The sequence below is a fragment of the Lodderomyces elongisporus genome, chromosome 2, assembly GCF_030384665.1.
Source record: "Lodderomyces elongisporus chromosome 2, complete sequence".
In the NCBI taxonomy this organism is placed as follows: domain Eukaryota; kingdom Fungi; phylum Ascomycota; class Pichiomycetes; order Serinales; family Debaryomycetaceae; genus Lodderomyces; species Lodderomyces elongisporus.
This window is the reverse complement of record NC_083674.1, coordinates 2,082,122-2,100,969: the sequence shown is the minus strand read 5'-3', so window position 1 is coordinate 2,100,969 and position 18,848 is coordinate 2,082,122. Positions and strand designations below refer to the sequence as shown.

The window sequence follows — 18,848 nt, the reverse complement described above, 5'->3', positions numbered from 1 at the left end:
AGACATAGAGACACACAGAGACACACAGAGACACACAGACACAAAAGTCAAACCAGAATACAAAATCAGAATCAAACCAAAACAGTAACAGTTGGTAGCGGTTGCGCCGATATGCATATTTTCTTTCTCGCTTTTCCCTTTTCCCTTTTCCCTTTTCCTTTGTAAACAACGCGACAAACTGTATACAAGGACAGAGGAAGTGGTGGAGTGGAGTTGTAGATATCATCAAGTTCAATATTTCCTAAAGACCATTGTACATATTTTTTTCAGTGTGTTCTTTTTTTTTATCTTTTGGTCGACAAGGCACTTGGTGTACAGAAAGAAACCACTTACCAAAAAAGAATTATTGTTCATTGACTTGCTTTTCTAGTATTAAATGAAGTACTTGCTAGTGATTTAGCATTTAATAGATTTGACATTCGTTTATATACACACATTGTCCATTATAGATTTTCATATATCTTTATTACAATTACACAGCACCTGAATCCTCGATATTGAATATAAAGTTTTATGACTAGGTCAGTTTCAGTTTCAGGTTCTGGATTACCATCGCTTGATTTAGGTACAGACAATAGGAACGGGACAAGGAGCGCGCTGTTTGCAGCTGGAAAGTCCAAGAGATATAATAATAGCGAGGAGTCCAACGAGAACAGTGAAGGTAACAAGAAGAATAGTATCGATTTCAGTAATCAGAACAATAATAACGGCAAAACTAGCGACAATGACAACGACAACGACAATGACAACGACAATGACAACGACAATGACAACGACAATGACAACGACAATGACAACGGCAACGACAACGACAATGACAACATTGGCGGCGATGTCTACGCCAATGACGACAGAGATATCAGTGTTGAAGAGGCAATTGGAAAATTAAACCTAGGAGGTGAAGCAAACCGAGAAGCAGAGGAAGAGTTAAAACGCACCACAGTGGTTTCAGACGCAAGGGATGATACAGGAATCAAATCCTTTAATATCGACCAAAAGCTTTCCGCCAATGTGGCCAGCCCTACTCAAACATTTAGCAGTGCATCATACATGGGGCCATTTGTGCATTCTACAACAATGGCCAATATACCATCTCATATTCCTCCTTTACACATGCATGGACCACCACCACTCCCTCCTCCACATTTACATCCACATCCTCCTCCACATCCTCATCCACATCCTCATCCACATCCTCATCCACATCCTCATCCACCATTAGATCCCTCTCACTTTAGTCCATTTTCCCAATTTGCAGTACCACAGGAGCATGGCGATCTTGGTCGAACTCCAACCCTCATGGTGCCATATCAGCTACACCACCAACACCAACACCAACACCAACAACAACATTTACCTGGCCATGTGGGAGGGATTCCTTCACCACGGGCCTCTAACTCATTGAATTTTCAGGCATTTGCGATGAATTCTCCAAGTATACAGCTAGAGACATCTAATGGTAAAGATGATGGTAATGGTGGTGGTATTGGTGGTGGTATTGGTAGTGGTAGTGGTGATGGTAATGGTGGTGAAAATTCCGGCAATTACTCTACAAGCAACTCTATGTGGAACAGCAATCTAGGAATGCATTTCAATGGATCGGCTATGTTTCAACCACCACAGTGGTATAACCAGCATCAGCAACAACAACAACAACAACAAGATCAACAACAATATAAATACTATCCTTATAATCATTTCCCGCCTATGCAACAGCACCCACTGGTTTATGAGTTTAGGAACTCAAAGATGACCGAGTATAATAATAGCCAGTTACATAAAAAAAGTTATAACAATAACAATAAGAACCATAATAATTATAAGAATAACAGCAACAAGCACAATAAAAATAACAATAACAATAGCAATGCGGATGGTCATAATGGAGGAATGTATTCACCAAAACCAAAGCATGTTCAGAGTAATGGTAACGGAGGCGTTCATAGCTTTGCACCAAAATTGTACAATTCAAATTTACAGCGTGGCAAGTTTAAAAACCTGAATGAGAATGGTTACTTTAATCACGCGCGTCGAGGCGAAGAGGCACGCAAATACGCCAATGCCAAGATATCCGACTTTAAAGGCAAGATTGCTGATTTATGTACCGACCAGTATGGGTGTCGGTTTTTGCAGCGTGTTTTGATTGATGATGAAGATGAAGATGAGAATGAGAATGAGAATGATGAAGATGAGAATGATGAAGATGAGAATGATGGTAAGCAGAATATTCTGAGTGACAATAAACACGAGTTGGTTGCCACAGTTATTTTTGATGAGATTTATCCGAGTATAGCGAAACTTATGATGGATCCGTTTGGGAACTATTTGGTACAGAGACTAGTTGAGGATTTGAACAAAGAGCAAATCAAGGTTTTGTGGGAACAGATTTGTAGTGATTTTTTTCAAATACTGTGTAATCGTCATGGCAGTCGGGCATTGCAGACGATTATTGGGTATGTTGCACCTAATGACAAGGAGATCAAGGAGATGATAATTGGGAGTATTTCATCTAGAATTGTGCAGTTGATGTGTGATGTGAATGGTATGCACATTGTTAATAAACTAGTACAGGTATTTGGCCAAAGAGGTAAGGGTGATGGTGAAGATGGAGAGTTGTTGCAAGAAGAATTGGATAATCAGTTTATCTATAATGAGTGTTTGCTTAATTGTGAGATGCTAGCATGTCATAAGCAAGGGTGCTGTGTATTGCAAAGGTGTTTGGAGCATGGTTCTATCAAACAAGTTGTAGAACTATGCCATGAGATTACAATGCATGTATCAAGGTTGGTTGTGGATCCGTATGGTAACTATGTTTTGCAGTATGTTCTTCTTGTTGGTGGTGGTTGTGATGCTGATGCTGATGCTGATGCTGATGCTGATGCTGATGCTGATGCTGAGAGTCAGAGTCTTATTTTGGATTATTTAAAGGAGAACTTGTATGTGCTTTCAACAGATAGGTTTGGGAGTAATGTGATTGAGCAATCATTGAAGATGAAAGAGAAAGGAGGCAATGATGGTGTACTAGCGGTGAATAATAGAATGGAAACCCAAGAAGCGTTGAGTATAAAGGATGGGATGATCCTGTCGTTGCTTGAATTGTCGAGTGAAAAGTTTGTGAAACTACTTAATGATCTGTATGGTAACTATGTGATTCAAAGCTCGCTTGATGTTGCCAATGAACTGGACCTGAAGAAATTGCAAGAATTGTTGGTGCCACTTTTGCCGGAGATTAGAAATACACCGCATGGTAAGCGAATATTGAGTAAGTTGAGTGAAAAGTAAATGTATGTGTTTTTATTTCTTGTTTCTAAGTTTTTGTTTCTTTTTTTTGTTTTTGTTGTTGTTGTTTTTTGGGCTTATCAATAAGAGAAGGGATCGTAAGTTGTATGAAGTAAAGAGGAAGCTATGAGAAGTATGGGATGAATACAATGGTAGAAAGATTGTCAGCTTGAATCTCTTATCTCTCACTTTCCTATCAGCTGTTTTGCTGTTTTGCTGTTTTGCTGTTTTGCTGTTTTGCTGTTTTGCTGTTTTGCTGTTTTGCTGTATTTGTTGTAAATATGATAATAGTATTGGAAACTCTGAACATTTGCTAGGACTTGTGTTGACAACATAAGGGTCTAGAACTTTCAAAATAGAGATGTAAAAGAAAAGAACGCAAAAAAAATAAAAAAAAAAAAGAAATTAATAGTAAGAAAGATAAGAAGACAACACACACATCTATAACTAAATATGTGTATGTTTATTTTCCCTGACTGTCTGTCTATCTGTCTGTATATTTGAGAAAGCAAAAGTATTGTGCCTCATACCAATTTGGTTGCAAAAAAAAAAAAAAAAGTAAAGAAAGAATGTAGTGAGAGAAAAAGAGGGGAATAAACAAACCACAGTGTAAGCCCCTTAGAAAAGTAAGGAGGAGGAGGAGGAAAAGGGGGAGGAGGGGAACAGGAGGGGGAAAAAAGTAAACAAAAAACGCAGATTCAAAATTTTTGTTGGTTGATTACGTAAATGCTATGTAATACTTATATTGATGTATTATATAATACACAATAGAAATATAAGCTCTCTTTTATTCTGTTGATGGGTGATTATGTAAGCAAACAGACAGAGAGAGAGAGACAGACAGACAAATAGTAATAGTAATAGTACTAGTAGTAGTAGTAAGAGTAGTAGTAGTAGTAGTAGTAGTAGCGGAAGAAGTGAGGGGTATTTCCTTTTAATTTTTTTTGTCCTTTCTCTGCTGAGGGCTTTCTCCTTTTTCTCTTGCCTCTGTACAACATTAAAAAAAAGAAAAAAAAGAGAGACATTGTTGTCAACAAATTTTATATGGCATCTTTAATCTTCGCTTCCAGCTACTGCCTTCTTTCCCCTCCCCTTCTTCACTATCAGTAACTTCCCCTCCTTTCTTTTTCTCTTTTTCATTTTTTTTTGGTAAACGAGACAGCGAGTTCAATACTATATTGTCTATCCATGTCGTATAACACATAAACAGACACAGACTCAATTACAAATTCACACATACACACATACATGCAAACACAAGTATATATATATATATATAATCGACTATATTGGATGCAATCGCTTCTTTCTATCCTCTTTTTTTTTCTTTTCTTTCTTTCTCTCTAAACTAGAACTACACCAACCTCAGCTCATATACCTTTTTCACAAATGATTAGCCGTCGTATAACTCTACTTGCCAAATCCAGCACCCAACGCACAGCCGCTCCTCTCGTCTCTTCTTCAACCGCCAGGTGCTCACCTTTTGCATCGCAAATGTTTTGCCTGCTGCAAAAAAGACACATTAGACAATACTTTAGCAAAACCACAATTACAACCACAAACACGAATACACTTGCAAATTCAAACTCAGTTGCGAACTCAAAAACATTGGCTCACACAAATTACAATGACCTTGAACCAACAGAGGTAGCAGCAGACAACAATACCCATGCGCCTAGCAACTTCCACATGTTTTCCTATGGGTGGACACTGCAGCTGCAGTGGGCGGGTGATTATGCAGAGTTTGCAAATGAAAGCTGGCGATATGTCGATTTGGTGGAACCCCAAGTGGCAGAGTTTGCAGACTTGTTTTGAATGATGCTCAATGCTTAAAGCATTGAGAAATTAGGGGGGGTGGAGGAGGATGTACTTGTTGTTGATCAACCCAAGGCATATATAGATTAATCACTTTTTTCTTTTTCATTTTTCTTTTTCTATTTTATTCTATTCTATTTTTTTCTTTTTTGCAGCTGTTTGCTTTCCTTAACTTGAAACCGAAAAAAAAAAAAAGTTTCCCCCATTTGCTTTTGTTTTTTTGCGTTAATCAAATAATTAATATCAATACTAATTCAATTCTTAATCCCATCATCATATTTGTACTAGTAGTAGACCATCTCTTTGTTCTTAATTCATTTGCACTACAATTTGCAATCAATAATATTCTATTGACCAAATATTTACATACACTTTAATACAATCATAACATTACCCACACACACACACACACACAAATAAACAAAAGAAAAAACAGGATAAATCATGCAAAGATAGATTGAAAATAGAATGACTTTGTACAAATGGCCATGTATATACCAAATAATGCGGAGCAAAAAGAGAGAGAGAGAGAGAGAGAAAAAGAGTAATAAACAAACAAGATTCAACCGAATGCGTACAAATGCAGTCTCTAATCTACTCATTATGTGGTCTTCTTCTAGCCCATTGAGAGAGAAATTGCAAAATACCACTACTTGCCCGACCATTTCGACTTGAAGAAGCATTGGCACTGGCACTGGCACTGGCACTGGCACTAGCATTGGTATCTCCACTTTCGGAATTTTGTACTTGTCGATCTTGTCTCAACGAAGCATTCGGAAAAAACTCATTCACTAAAACTGGGTCCAAACCACCTAAAGGATGTAGATTGGAACGCTCGTTGTCGTCCTCCGCCTCCACCTCCAACTCCAGCTCTTCATTGTCTCGCGACCCGTGTCCAACTCTTGACTCTGAATTCTCGTGCAGCTCTTGTCGCTGACTCATTAATCGATCCATAATCTCAAAGTAACCAGGTAATTGCTCGGGATTGGCACCACTGTTAGCACCGGCAGTATTGGCATCGCTTCCACTCTCAAGCCCAGTTTCACCACTTGCGCCATTATTTGCACCTCGATTCTCGTCACCATCGTCCATCAACAGCATCAAACTCTGAGCAGCTCTTGAAAATGTATTGAAATCCATTTGCGGCTGAGCTGAGGGAGAGTTTGAATTTTGTTGCAGCAGCAACTGCAGCTGCAGCTGCAGCGACAGCAACCCGTTAGAATTCGAAACAGAATTGTCCGCATTACCTGAATCGCTAGAGCTATGGGGAACACGATCAGATGCTAATGTTGGTTGTACACTAGAAGCAGGTGAATTAATCCTCCTGGCCACTCCAGCATGGTCTATTACAAATCGTTGACCCGGTTCAACACCACCTGTACGCATAAACCTTCGAAACTGACGAGCAAACGAACGATACGATTCTCTAGCAGAGGTTGAGTCCTCGCTATTAAGTGTTGTGGCACTGTTTCGAGTTTCCTCTGATGTATTTGTATTTGTATTTGCTGCTCTGGTATTAAAAGAAGACGCTGCATTAAAAGATGCTGTCGGTTCCATTGGCTCCCCGTTTCGTTGAGCAGGCACAGAAGCACCAAATGATCCAAATGGTCCAAATGGCCCGAATGGCCCAAATAATGAAGACTCTATTGGAGATGTCGTAGATGCCGTTGGAGTTGTTGGGGTTGTTGAAGCATTAGCAGGACCACCTGCAGGTGATGTTGTAGATGAAGTGTTGCGTGTGGGCAAGGTAAAGATAGTAAAAGTATGACCGTTTATCGTCCTTTGTTGACTAGTTGGCATGGTGGGGCCAGAATCATCATCATCATCATTATTATTATTATTATTATTATCATTACCATTTGCTCCTGCTCTTGCTCTTGCGGATGCACCATTTGCTTCGCCTTCGGGATCCGCAAGTGATTCTCTACATAACGGACACGTTGAGTTCTCCTTTAGCCACTCAAAAAGACAATCTTGGCCAAAAATATGGCTACATGGCAATTTAATAGGGATATGAAGAAACAGACCAGTATAGTCACTCAAATACACAGGTCGAGATGAGTCTGTTTCAGATGCATTTGCTCCGGCAGTGGCGTTTGAATCCATATTTGACGCAGCATTCGATTCATTGGTTGTTTCAGAAGTTGAACTTGCCAGAGAATCTTCTACAGGGGCTAACTGAGGTGACTCGATCGGTTCAGCAGTTGGTGGTGTAAATGCAATATCTGGACCCGTGGAAAACGGCGTTGAGGGACTAGAATCATCAGATACCAATCCACTTCTCTGTGGTCGTTGACGCTGATCTTGAGGTTGCTCCTGCTGGTTCCGTGCCTCTTCCACTGTCTCGGTTTTTGATCTAGAAAACCTCCTTATAAGTTTATTAGTCTTATCCAAGAGTCTTCTTTTCTTGCTTGTAATGATGTTGTCTCCATAAACACTGCTAACTGCTTCGTCTTCATGATCATCGTCATAGTCAATTTCTGCTGCTTTTGCTTTTGCTTTTGCTCTTTCTTTCTCGCGAGCTACATCAATCTTGGTTTCTTCTTCTAATGGGGATAACTCTTCCAAGCATATGGAGCAAGTTCTTGAACCCGGTAAAATATCAGACAACCTCACTTTTTCGTATCCTTGAAATTTGGACAATGTGATTCCTTTCTTTTTCTTGACATGCGATAAGATCAAAGAATACGCCATCTGCGTGGCCATCGAGATCATTTCTTGGATCGACACCGAGTTGCCACTTCCTATAACTGTTGCTGGCAATGATAGCACCAATGAGCCGGTTCGGTTTGGGTTATCCGGCCGATTCTGGTCAGAGTAAACATAATCGACAGTGATGATAGTTGCAGTATGTGGCAGAGTGCCAGTAGTAGTATTGGTATTAGTAGTATTATTGTTGTTAATATCATTTCCTCCTTGTTCTGAACTAGCTATTCTAGAGGTGGACTGTGTGTTTGAATGTGAATTAGTCGCCGTTGAGTGCTGTTGTCGTTGTTGTTGTCGTTGTTGTTGTCGTTGTTGCTGTCGTTGTTGCTGTTGTTGTTGTTGCTGTTGTTGTTGCTGTTGTTGTTGTTGCTGTTGTTGTTGCTGTTGTTGTTGTTGCTGTTGCTGTTGTTGTTGTTGCTGTTGTTGTTGCTGTTGTTGTTGCTGTTGTTGTTGCTGTTGTTGTTGTTGCTGTTCGTGTCGCCCCTGTTGTCCAGTTTGCTGCCCTTGCATATTGTCAACATTTTCAGTGTACCTAGCTGAAGTGGGTCGGACAAACCGAGCTCCATTTTGACTCTGACTCTGATCTTGATCTTGGTTCTGATTTCGATCTCGTTCGCCCAGTAGTCTCTGGTCTTGTTGTCTGCCTTGTTCATCCATTTTTGGGTACGCTTAGTGAGGTGTGGAAGGGGAAGGGGAAAGAGTTTTTGAGATCTTACTCGACCTAATGGATATAACGTAAATGTAAAACCCCAACAAAAGTCAAGAACTAATTGAAAATGAAAAAGAAAAAAATAAAATAAAATAAAATAAAACCACCAAATAATGCTGAAATAATTTGAATATCAATAGACAATTGTAAATTTCAATGCTTGTGGATGACGTAAGTAGAAGTGTGATAGCGAGGAATTAGTGGCAAATATCTATGAGAAAGAGAAAAATTAAAAAAAAAAAAAACACAACAAAAAAAAGCCAAACTAAGAAATAGTTTTGATATTGTTGTTGTATACCGTGGAGATGACGATGATGGGCATAAATTTTTCAAAGTCGATGCTTTAGTAAGTTGTACACAATACTCATTCAACAACGAAAGAATCGTTAATCGTTTTCGTAGAAGGATAGATGGAAAGAATGAGAGATACGCCCCTGTCCATATTTCTTTTTTTTTTTGGTCCTTTTTATTTTTTCAAGCAGCAAAAATTCTCTGTGTTCCGATCTTCCATTTCAAAATCGATAGTCGCAAGCTGAGACAAATTAAATTAAAAAAAAAAAATGTATTACTAATTCAATGCAAATTTACTTACTTACTTACTTACTTACTTACTTACTTACTTAGCACCTTTTCTTACTTGCTATTTGCACGAAAATATACACGAAATTTGGAGTGTATTGCTATTACACGAAAACTTTGAGCGAATTGAATAGATCCACTATACCTTGTCTATAATGTTGCAAAGGGAAAAAAATGGAAGAAATGGAAGAAATGAAAAAAATAAACGTGAAAATAAGAAAAATGCCATAGCAATCGACCCTGATATTGAATTCTCTGTAATTTTCCACTATAAATTTGTCTTAAAAAGACAACTCCTACTTGGTAAACACGAGTCACCTGATTCAAGGGATTAAAATAAACTTAAACAATGGGTCTTTGTTCCCACCCTACCATTGCACTTGTAATACATAGTCTACATAGTCTCCGGATTGAATATTTTCACAATGCACAAGATTATCTTGCTTCTAATGTAAAAGATGACTTGAGTCATATTCATGGTAACCTATGTCACACGCACAATATGGGCCGAAATTCATTCCAGCTTCAATTCGCCCTATGCATTTCCAAATTGATATGAAAAGGCAAGGAAGGTAATAGTGAAGAGGGGAGGTGGGTAATTTGTAGGATGTGCAGCCACAAGATTCCATCAATGCTGTTAATGTTATTTAATGATTTGACTCCTTTTCTTCATGTTGTCGTTCAAATAATAAAAAAAATCAAATTGCAAAAAAACAAAAAAAAAACAATAATAAAATAAAGCAAAATTTGAAAATTTAAATTAAAACAGATGGTAAATAAGCAAGATTAGCAAACATTTTCAAACTCAAGGTTGCGTATAATCAACGCAATCAATTTCCATCTTCTATTTATTGTAACACCAAGCCAAATAAAACAGAATACAAATAAACTCAAGAAAATGCCAAAGAATATTGCACTCAGACACAATCTTAGTAAACTGTAAATTATATCCAACGCACCAAATACAATTTGCAAAAATGTGATTAGATACCCTGTAACAATGTGAAAGGAGAAAACAGTAAAGCCATTTGCATTTGCCAAGTTGGTACTGACATTATAGCCGCTGCTATAACTGACAAGCTTACCAGTCAAGTATTCATCCAATGCATTTGTAAATGGCGGTTCAAATGATTCGGGGTCTAGTACAAGTAATAGTGGGACCCTAGTGACAAAATTGGCGATTATGTCATTCTTCAAGTTTGCAAGAATGATTGAAGTCAAGTTGCGTATATCATCAATCATTCCCCTGATAAATCATCAACTTTTAAAAGGGCAATAGCCTTGATGGAGACTGGCTAAGAGGTCTATGTCCAAAAATCTTGCTTGTAAAATGGGCTGAAAAGAGAAAAGTTTGCTTCCTTTCTTTTTTTTTTTAGGTTATCCTTTGTAGCTAAAGGAAAGAAAAACAAAATGCTGCAGAGGAGAGGGAATGTTTATTATAATTTGTAAATAAACAGCGCTACCATACGTATGTGTGTATCTGTACTTCGCTGTTATCTGTCCTTTTCTTTTTCAAATTCTTTGGTCTCGATCCTGACTTTTATTGGCTAGAAATAATATATGTATATATATATATATGAGCAAGTGTGCTTTCGTTGCAACCAAGCCAACTAGTGAAGTTTCTTGTGGTTGCTTTATGAATCAAAAAATTTATTATGAATACTTTTTTTTTTTGAAGAGTTTTCACTCAAAATGTTTGTTACGGTTTGAATTTAAAAAGTGATTAAAACAAAAAACAAAAAAACAAAAATAAAACAAACAAACAAACAAATGGGCATATAGGAAGATTGTTTCCCTATGATCATTAATCATTTTGTTAAACTTTGTAATCCAAGAATTTAAGGTACTGGGCCATTGAGAAGCAGTTCCAACCACATCTGAAAGCAAAAAGAGATCCGTGTTAGAGTGATCTTTGAATTGGCTGAGTAGGGCAGTTCGATTTGAGATTTTGTGGTTTCACGAAAATGAGATCCAGTACAAACATTACATACTGCGGTATGGACTCACTTGCGTTTTGTGTAACAAGTTTACCCCGGATTCTAAATCGGAATCGGAATCGGAATCGGAATCGAAATCGAAATCAGAATCAGAATTTCCACCTCATTAAGATCTAACGTTGCGTGATACAAGAACAAAGGAGATGAGATTTAGTTCTGTCTAACAACTCGTTGTCAACAGTGTGGCAAATTTGTTGATAATTATGTAGTGAATAATGTTTTTTTTTGTTTTTTTTTGTTGATGTTGATGTTTATCTTTATTTTCTCATTTGTTTTTCTTGTTTTTTGCGTGGAGTATTAGACTATGACCATATAGATGTTTGACAATTTAAACAAGTTCTGTTGTTTTTCTTTTGTTTATGAAAATAATGGCACTATCCCATGAAGACTCAATCTAATACCATTGTTTATTTGGTTTTTTTTTTTTAAAAAAAAAAAAAATTTGCTCAACCCTTATTTTCTTTCGATACCACTAAAACCAGAAAACCAAACTCATTGATTGTGGATGTGGTATGTTATAGTTGAGATATTAGAGTTCAAACGCCAGAGGAGCACATATTAGAGGGTTAAATACAGATCAAATAAAAATTAAAATAATTAAAAAGGTTGAACAAGTGGTTAACTTTGAATTTGGGTGAAGACTGCAATTGAATTTATTGTTTTTTTGCAATTACAACTACATTTTACAGTTCAAACAGGTGCAGCTCTAGCTCATTCTAAGTTTTAAATTTTCGAATGAACTAATAGTTCTTGCCATCATTAATATCAGTTTTAAAAGATGACGACTCTGTGAAATCTTTGTACATACATATATATGACTATTGCTCGGCAATTTACGGCAACATCTTTGACATGTCACTTATAAATACTTGCTTTTTATTTTGTATGTAAACGTTGCAAGTTGGTTGTCTAAAGATTTTAAAACATGTATAAAGTATACCGTAGGGCGTATTAGTTATTATCAAATGATGATAATAAATATTTGCCGAATATTTTCTTTGTTGTCGTTTTCAAGCGCGTTATCTCGCATGATGGCAGAATAAATTTTCGTACAGTAGACCAAAATTTTTGTTCTCTTTGTTTTTACTATTTTGTCTTGTCTTGTTTTTGCCGGATATATATCGCATCCATAATCACAAAAGAAAAAACCCTCAGTTTCTGATTAACTATAATCATCTGTGCCACTCGATAAACAGGGCACAACAACTTGCACAACAATTTTTTTGTTCACTCGATACAGAACCAGATGTAATGAATAGCGCTAAAAGGGATAGATCATCACTAGACAATGAAGAAGAGAAGGAGTTTGGGACACTTTGCTTTAGAAAGAAAACTTTTAAAGCTTTTATCACATTCCTTGACCTCCCATCGGAAATTGTGGATCTCATCTTCTCGCATCTATCAAGGACAGATATAATCAACCTTTCATCAATCTGCTCCAGTTATAGAGAGTTTTTAAGTGACAGGGTTCTTCACAATGTCAAAGCCAGTTGGGAGATGCTATTGAAGGAGGCTGATGGAAAGACAAAGTTCCTACTCGAGCATAAGTTGCAAGTTCAGCAACTCCACATTTCTGAACCCAACTCTCTGTGTGAGTGGAACTTGGATATATTTGAAGACGTACTACGGAGACTACCCAAGCTACGACACTTGAAAATTAACACCACGAGCTCCTCAAACTGGCTCAAGTACAGATCGAATGATGCAATTCAGGAGCTTACCTTGTACCTGAATAGACCCCAAAATTTGTTGCGCGGTAGTAGACTCGAAGTGCCTAGACGCTCATTCAACATTGAACACATAAACAATTTCAAAATGCTACGTGCACTAACTGTGTATCGTTACAATTTCCTTTGGGACTCAATGGAAGTCGTCTACCCAGTAATGATGCTTGAAAATCTCAAGGTCATCAACTGCGATTGGAGTTATCCTTTTAAAATTTCACAATTCAATTACAATCACTCTTTGAAAACTTTGCATCTCGAATGGCTGGAAACAGATCAGTTTTTGCTTTCCGAGAGATTCAAGGATTTCTCGCAATTCAATGATGAAGGGTTGCAAAGTATAGAATCGTTGGCAATTGTCATTAATTCAGCTGTCTCAAGTGACTCAAGTGACTCAAGGGACCCATACGGAGAAAATGGTGAAATTAGCAATAATGATTTTGAGGTGAATGTTAGCGGTAACAATGATGGTAACAGTGATCACGATTATATATGGAGAGTATTGATAGCTGTTCAAGAACCATTTGTTCAAAAGTTATTGGATACCAAAAGGTTTCCCAACTTGAGAAGCTTACATCTCAGTGGGTTTGAGTTCGTGGTGGAGTCAAGCTCGTGGCTCGCTGAGTGCTTGAAAAACAATTCGACATTGCTGTCATTCAAATTGGAATGTGCAGGACTGAGATTGGACGCTAGTATACAATATGCCGATGTTCAGAGGAAGTGTAGAAGAGAAAATCCAGATAAGGAAGTGATTATCAAACATATAGATCGGTAATATCTGCCAGTTAATACGTAATTCAAAGCATACAGACTATAATTGTTATAAAGAAACAACAAAAAAAAAAGAAAAAAAAAAGAAAGTTGAAAAATTGAACGAGGTAAACAATCAAGTATAAAATGGTAACAAGAGATCTACAAATTTTTGTGTGCCCTATAGCATACCAAGAGTGAAGACAGAATTAAAAAGGGAATTATGTTGATAATTGGACGGAGATACCCGGTCCTCTAGAGTTATCACTATATGGTTTTGAACCCAACTTCAGCTTAAAGTGTGGTGCTAGCAAAAGTTGCGCATATGTACAATTTATATACCTTGTTATCGTAAAACTTGTTACACAAGGTGTACAATTGTATTGCATTTGCCTTTTTTATTTGATCTCAGTTTTTTAGAAACGTGAACAATACAATGCTAGGGTTTTCCATCAAGCAGTATATTCAAATTCCAAATGAATTAAATGAGATGGAATTTGCTTGTTTTTTTTTCTTTTTTTATATTTAGAAACAAAGTTTATTGCTATTGTTGAAGAAGAGGCTAGAAAAAATCAACATTCTATTGCCAGTGAGTAATATCTTTGTCGAAGCTTTAATACACACAGAACTGTGATTATATATACATTTATACATGTATTTATACATGCATTTGCTTTCTTCGTTCATCTTGTCGTCTTTTCTAGCCGCCAAAAACCCCTTTGCTTGTTTATTGTTGTCAAATAAAAAAAACCTTGGATTTTGTTCTCTTTTACTTCCTCTCTCTCTCTCTCTCTCTCTTTTTTTTTGGGGTCTCGTTCTGGACCTTAAATTTGAAAACACTTTATTTTGATTGATTGATTCTTTCTTTCTTTTTTTTAAGTTAAAGAACAAGAGAAGTAGAAAAAGTGAGCAACGGCTTTGGATCCTTCGATTGGTGATACTGTACAAAGCATGGCTTGGCTAAACTTATTGGTACTACTATTTTGCTCAAGCTTTGCTTTTGCAAATACAGAGACATACCTTTTGAAGATCCCCACTTATTATGACATTCCCTTTTCCAAACAGCAGGACTCATTGCCAAAAGGTTCTCTACACGATGTACTTCAACTCAATGGCACACATTCTGTGATTTTAGATTTTCCCATTGGCTCAATCAAGGATCAATTGGATAGACGACAAGATGAAGTGAGCTTTAAAAACGAGATTACCTTGACCTATAACACTAAAAAACCAATACTAAAGACACTTTTAGTACGGATCAACAACTACAACGGCACGACATTTACAAATAATGACCTCATCAATGTCAAGCTTTGCTGGCCTGCTACATCTCCTTATGATTTTCGAATATCGCATAGTTATATAAGAACAAATGATGAGATGGCATTGTCGAGAAAGGTGCCTCAAGAACTGCCAAGGTTGGACTTGTACTTGAAGATAGAATATGAGTTTTTTGGAATTACATATGATAAGGAGAAGTATTTGAGCAAGGGTAGCGAAGTTGGTTTTATGCTTCACATCAATAAGTTACCAGTAAATTGGTTGCCCATTCCATTGGAGTTGTATGATTTTATTTTGTATCTAGTCGACATTTTGATCCTTATATTGACCCAATTCGAGTTGATTAGACGAGTCCTCAAAGTATAGTCCAAGACAAAAACACGCATGTACATGTGTAACAAGTTGTCGATAACAAAATACTAGAATAAAAGAAACAGTAGTAATTGTACGACATCCTTCCCAAATTTGAAACGAACCAATCAAGTAAAAACAGACAAACAAAGAAGAAACAGTAGAAGTAAAAGAAAAGATTAAAATTAAAGATGCGTCTTATCTCTACATTCATACTTCAAGGTTGACTCTAAATGTTTCTCTTCGCTGGATTCCTCTTTGGCTTCCTCTTTTGCATCCCACGATGCCTCTGGGGTTCTGTTAACGGCTTCGTGGTGGCTGAGCCGCATTGTCTATAGCTGTATGTGCACCCTTGCCTCAGTACATTAAAGCAATATGAGTACAAAGAAAAAAGCTATGACCTCTAGTCTATTTTCTATTGTTCATTGTCTCTTGTCTTCTGTCTAGCGTCCACTGTTCACTATCCACGCTTTCTCCCCTTTCTCTCTTGTACTTTGTCATTTGTCTCCATATCTATAAGATACACACATATATATATATATGTATATATGTAATTGCTCCTGTGCCTGAAAACTCAACAAAATACCTTTGATATCCTTTTCAACTTCAACATATTATATACATTTAACTACCACTCCACTTGCTTTATTCTTGTTTTTTGTTTTTTACTTTTTCTTTTGCCATCCACAATTGTATCATGTCACAAGAATACAGCGACGACGATCCACTTGCTGAGCCAAAAAATACTCAGCACATTGACCTCTCAAAGTTGTCCCCACAAGAATTGAGGATTTACAAACTATACGGGAAATTGCCAACCACACAGCAGATTCTTGCTTCCAAATTCCACGATAAAAAGTACTTTGATAGTGGGGATTATGCAATGCAGAAACAGAAACAGAAATTACAAGGAAATAAGGGGTCCAATGGTGACAGCGCAAGCGGCAGCAACAACGGGGGAATAGATGGTGTTTTGGGAGGCACAGGTAGTGTTCCATTCATTCACCCCAATGCTGAAAAGGTTAGGGAGATGTCTGTTCGGAACTCGATTAGTGCTACCAATGCACAGATTTTCGCCAATGGTAAGAGCGGATTGTTGAATGAAAGTACACCACGATCAGTAGAGCAGAGTGCAGCTGAAGATACCGAGAATGACCAGGGTCAAGATGAACTGGGGAAGGAGTAAGTCATTTTTGTTTGTTTTTTTTTAAAAAGAAAATACAAAAACGAAAAAGGGAAAATAAAGAAAAGAAAAGAAATGAAAGCAAAAGATTCAATTTCCCTTTTCTTTTCCTTTTGTCTTTATTTCTTTTCCAACCTGAGAACAATTTAAATATTGTAGACTATGGGTATATTTGGCAACGGTTGAGTTGAAACATTTCCGAAAATCTTTTACACATCATACAAAAAATAGGGAAATTTTTGTTGAGAAAGGTAAAGACGATATGGAATCAAAAGCCATTGAGCTGTCAAAGTTTTATTTTAAACCCAATTACACTCGAAGAACTCAATTTGGGTCCAAAAATAACTGCAAAATATTTGGATTTCTTTCCGCGAGGAAACGAGAGAATGATGTAGTATTCTACTTAGGAACTGTTGTGTTAGTAGGCTAGTTATATATATATATATATATATATTCAATACAAAAATGGCTAGTAACAGCAATCTGAATGTCAATGTCTCTGATGATCAAATTACTATCAACTTTCGTTTAATTCTGGTTATAGTTCAATACTACTTCTGCTTTTTCTTGGTTTTTTTTTTGTTTTTTTTTTTTCCTGTTCAATCCTTTTCTATTTTCGAAATCATACATCCTAGGAATAAACCATGATATTGACTCTATATGAAAATAGTAAAGATGATATATATCACATCCGATCAATTCAATGCCAGTATAGAGCAGTTCAAAGAACTTTTGCTACTGGATCTATACTCCACTATTCCATTCAAGGTTCGGTCTCATAGTATTCGATTGAATACACCACAAGAATATTACATGTTTATGAGTCTCTTGCTCCCTGATGTAAATATACGAATTGACTTTACGATTTCCTACCACCCATTTTATAATGCGCCTATCTTCCATTGTCGTATATTTCTTAATGACGAAACACTTTCGTTTGATATTGCACATACAAGATTATTGCTTCTGGAAAAATATGACTTGAGCAATATGAGAAAGGATATGCCCGCATTAAATGGTGAAGATAATGTAGAAGTATTAATTGGTGATCATCACTTATTACAGCTGCCATGGTTACAGATCCATCCTTGCGAAACAATGGCGACGGTTGATATGTTTATGAACAGTAGAAGGTGCACAATAGCGGCACCTGCTGCTGCTGCTGCTGCTGCTGCTGCAACAAAAGCAATTGAAACACCAACAACAATGACGAAAGGAAAAACGCTTTATAATGAGTACACCATTCCCGTAACAAAAGAGAGCATTGATGAGATTGGATCTTTGGGACATAGTCCAAGCCTAGATCCAGTTTCGTCTACAATTGAGTATTTGACTTGTTGGTTCGGGTTATATGCATTACCTGCTATATTCCCATACTTTTCTCTACGGCCTATTGCTAAAAATATGGAACTTTAAAAAATTCGTCTTCATCTATAATTTCATCAACAAAGCTTGTAAAAAGAATATGAAAAAAAAAAAAATTAATAATAGTAATAACTGTAGTAATGATAATAACAAAGAGCGGGTCAAACGTGATGGGAAAGAAGAGAACCCAAGCACATTGCCGCTCTGTACTTTTCTCTAGTTTCGTTTCTTTTTTTTTTCAAATCATTATTATTATTATTATTATTCTTTAATGTTCTACTTTTTTTTACCACCTACTCAGTGTATCGAAGAGTTCTCCATCGTCTTTATAGGTTTAAATTGGAGAGTAGCTTTGTTGTTTAGGGTGGGCACGCACACTCTTGACATCTGTGAAAATCCGACATGGATACTCCTCAGTATACATTCCGTGTACACTTTCAGGAAGGATCTGCCATTTGAACTTGTTCAAACTTGGTGCAACAATAGGTTCACCTTGCTTACCCAAAACCTCACCTTTGATCACGCTCTCAGGGATTTGACTCAATGTAGTAGCCAAGCTCACTTCCTCAACTTCAGCAACACCACCAGCTTGCTTGTATGGAGCCAATTCCTTTTGGCCCTTTTCACCAACAGATATCCTTGGTTGCTGAGCGTTACCTAATGTGAGCAAACCAGAGACCTTAGTCTGGTTAAATGAATGCACTTGTGGGTATTGTCTTCTGTGGTCTCTTTTGAAATATGGGTTACCCTTAATGTCACCTGCAGGAATAGTGACTGGGTCTTTGTACTCCCTGGCTTGTTGGACACGCTCTCCAGGTGGAACATTACGGAATAAGGAGACTAATGGGTTACCTGAGGATCTGTTCGGTACAAGCACGAGCAATTGCCTAATCTTCTCCCAGATACCTTGTGGTCTGGTTGTGTACTTCTTCCATACTGGAACTGGACCTCCGGACATTATTGCTTTTTTTTTTTTCTTTTTTTAAAGGTCGGTTATAACTGTGTGGCGAATGTGAGTGGAATATATAATGACAAAGAAGCCAGTAGAAGGAAAGAACTATGGATAAGTTAGTTGATTGGCTAGAAAAGGTATGTTTTTCTTTCGCTCG

General features: G+C 37.2%; 7 protein-coding genes across 7 annotated transcripts; 4 read left to right on the top strand and 3 right to left on the bottom strand. All coding sequences in view use genetic code 12, as the record gives it.

Moving 5' to 3' along the window:
* Window positions 1-513: 513 nt before the first annotated feature.
* Window positions 514-3,282, top strand: PVL30_002092 (uncharacterized protein; the record flags this gene model as incomplete). The annotated part of the gene is made up of 1 exon (XM_001527241.2): window positions 514-3,282. One exon carries the CDS (start codon window positions 514-516, stop codon window positions 3,280-3,282), a length of 2,769 nt encoding a protein of 922 aa, XP_001527291.2.
* A 2,406-nt stretch (window positions 3,283-5,688) lies between these two features.
* On the bottom strand, window positions 5,689-8,457 carry SAN1 (Ubiquitin-protein ligase; the record flags this gene model as incomplete). Its single annotated transcript, XM_001527240.2, has 1 exon — window positions 5,689-8,457. One exon carries the CDS (start codon window positions 8,455-8,457, stop codon window positions 5,689-5,691), a length of 2,769 nt encoding a protein of 922 aa, XP_001527290.2.
* A 1,417-nt stretch (window positions 8,458-9,874) lies between these two features.
* PVL30_002090 (uncharacterized protein) lies at window positions 9,875-10,330 on the bottom strand (the record flags this gene model as incomplete). Its single annotated transcript, XM_001527239.2, has 1 exon — window positions 9,875-10,330. One exon carries the CDS (start codon window positions 10,328-10,330, stop codon window positions 9,875-9,877), a length of 456 nt encoding a protein of 151 aa, XP_001527289.2.
* A 334-nt stretch (window positions 10,331-10,664) lies between these two features.
* On the top strand, window positions 10,665-15,206 carry PVL30_002089 (uncharacterized protein; the record flags this gene model as incomplete). The annotated part of the gene is made up of 3 exons (XM_001527237.2): window positions 10,665-10,672; window positions 12,282-13,580; window positions 14,552-15,206. 3 exons carry the CDS (start codon window positions 10,665-10,667, stop codon window positions 15,204-15,206), a joined length of 1,962 nt encoding a protein of 653 aa, XP_001527287.2.
* A 682-nt stretch (window positions 15,207-15,888) lies between these two features.
* PVL30_002088 (uncharacterized protein) lies at window positions 15,889-16,377 on the top strand (the record flags this gene model as incomplete). The annotated part of the gene is made up of 1 exon (XM_001527236.2): window positions 15,889-16,377. One exon carries the CDS (start codon window positions 15,889-15,891, stop codon window positions 16,375-16,377), a length of 489 nt encoding a protein of 162 aa, XP_001527286.2.
* Window positions 16,378-17,049: 672 nt separating this feature from the next.
* Window positions 17,050-17,790, top strand: PVL30_002087 (uncharacterized protein; the record flags this gene model as incomplete). The annotated part of the gene is made up of 1 exon (XM_001527235.2): window positions 17,050-17,790. The coding sequence occupies one exon, from the start codon at window positions 17,050-17,052 to the stop codon at window positions 17,788-17,790; it is 741 nt and encodes a 246-aa protein (XP_001527285.2).
* A 283-nt stretch (window positions 17,791-18,073) lies between these two features.
* PVL30_002086 (uncharacterized protein) lies at window positions 18,074-18,697 on the bottom strand (the record flags this gene model as incomplete). The annotated part of the gene is made up of 1 exon (XM_001527234.1): window positions 18,074-18,697. One exon carries the CDS (start codon window positions 18,695-18,697, stop codon window positions 18,074-18,076), a length of 624 nt encoding a protein of 207 aa, XP_001527284.1.
* Between the last annotated feature and the right edge of the window lie 151 nt (window positions 18,698-18,848).